The following is a 1,205-nucleotide window of genomic DNA, read 5'->3' on the forward strand; positions in this document are numbered from 1 at the left end:
GGGAGGCACTACTTCACAGTTAAGGTGGCTAGGATCTGGAACCAACTTCCAAGGCAAGTGGTGGTCCCTCCTACCTTAGGTGATTATCTAGCCTCCTTTTGAAGACCCATCTGGGGTCATTTGACCCCTAGCATCCTTTCCTGCCCATGGCAGGGGGTCAGACTTGATGATCTGCTCAGGTCCCTTCTGACCCTATCAACTATGAAACCGTTGTGGTACTTAATGTAATGATAGATATCTTGCAGCTGTGCTCCTTGTGTGATGAAACCAGTGACTATAGATTGGTTCTTTTATGAGCAGAACATGGTCAATTGTTCATAGCATGCAAATAGAACGGAAGTGTGAAATTCAGTTTTTTGACATCTTGCAAGAACTGAACTCTTTCAGTTGAGGAAGAGAGTGGGAGGGTGGCAAACTGCAAGCTGTTTTGTGATGCATCAAACTGGAACCTTTTTAGAGGTCAGTATAATCTTACCTACTGTACTGAGCAGCCTGCGAAGGGGAAATGGAAGAAGATGAAGGAAGAGTTAGTGTTGGTAGTGGTAACCTGTCAAGTACTAGACAGTTCTACTTCTACCATGCTGATGATTGTGAAGATGCTGTTTAGACTGGTGTGCTTACCTAAGGGCTCTGTAGAGGAAGTGTTGTAACCCTGTCTATGTATGTGCGTGCACACGCTCTCTCTCTCTCTCTCTCTCTCGATAGAGTGAAACCATGGCCATCCTGTTTGCCGTTGTTGCCAGGGGCACAACTATCCTTGCCAAACATGCCTGGTGCGGAGGGAACTTCCTGGAGGTGACAGAACAGATCCTGGCTAAGATACCATCGGAGAACAACAAATTGACCTACTCACATGGAAAGTGAGTAATGTTTTTTTTTCTTCCTGGGGTTAGGGAAAAGTCAGAGGGTAGGGCCTTGCTAAGTGTACGTGGAGTAGAGAGGCTGGATTTCTGGTTGGTGGGTGGGGGGAGCTGAAGTGTATATCTCATGCACTCAGCCTACTTGTTTCTTACCTTTTTTTAAAATCCAGATTTTGATTTATCATGCAAAAAAGATCTGAAAACGAATTTTGATTTCAGCAGCATGGGTGTCAGGAGAATAAAGCTGAGTGTGTTGTCTCTGTCTCTGTCTCTGTCTCTGTCTCTGTCTCTGTCTCTGTCTCTGTCTCTGTCTCTGTCTCTGTCTCTGTCTCTGTCTCTGTCTCT

General features: G+C 45.5%; 1 protein-coding gene across 3 annotated transcripts in view; it reads left to right on the forward strand.

Moving 5' to 3' along the window:
* VAMP7 (vesicle associated membrane protein 7) overlaps positions 1–1,205 on the forward strand; it is a 59,184-nt gene that overhangs the window by 32,067 nt on the left and 25,912 nt on the right. For 2 of the 3 annotated variants that reach the window (XM_019521439.1, XM_019521438.1), the window contains exon 2: positions 701–860. In XM_019521439.1, coding sequence (XP_019376984.1) covers positions 715–860 — 146 coding nt within the window. In that variant the 5' untranslated portion in view covers positions 701–714. Of the gene's footprint in view, positions 1–698; positions 861–1,205 lie in introns of all 3 variants that reach the window. The other variant, XM_019521440.1, reaches the window with a different exon arrangement.

The sequence above is a fragment of the Gavialis gangeticus genome, unplaced genomic scaffold, assembly GCF_001723915.1.
Source record: "Gavialis gangeticus isolate Ggan-Ray unplaced genomic scaffold, GavGan_comp1, whole genome shotgun sequence".
In the NCBI taxonomy this organism is placed as follows: Eukaryota; Metazoa; Chordata; order Crocodylia; family Gavialidae; genus Gavialis; species Gavialis gangeticus.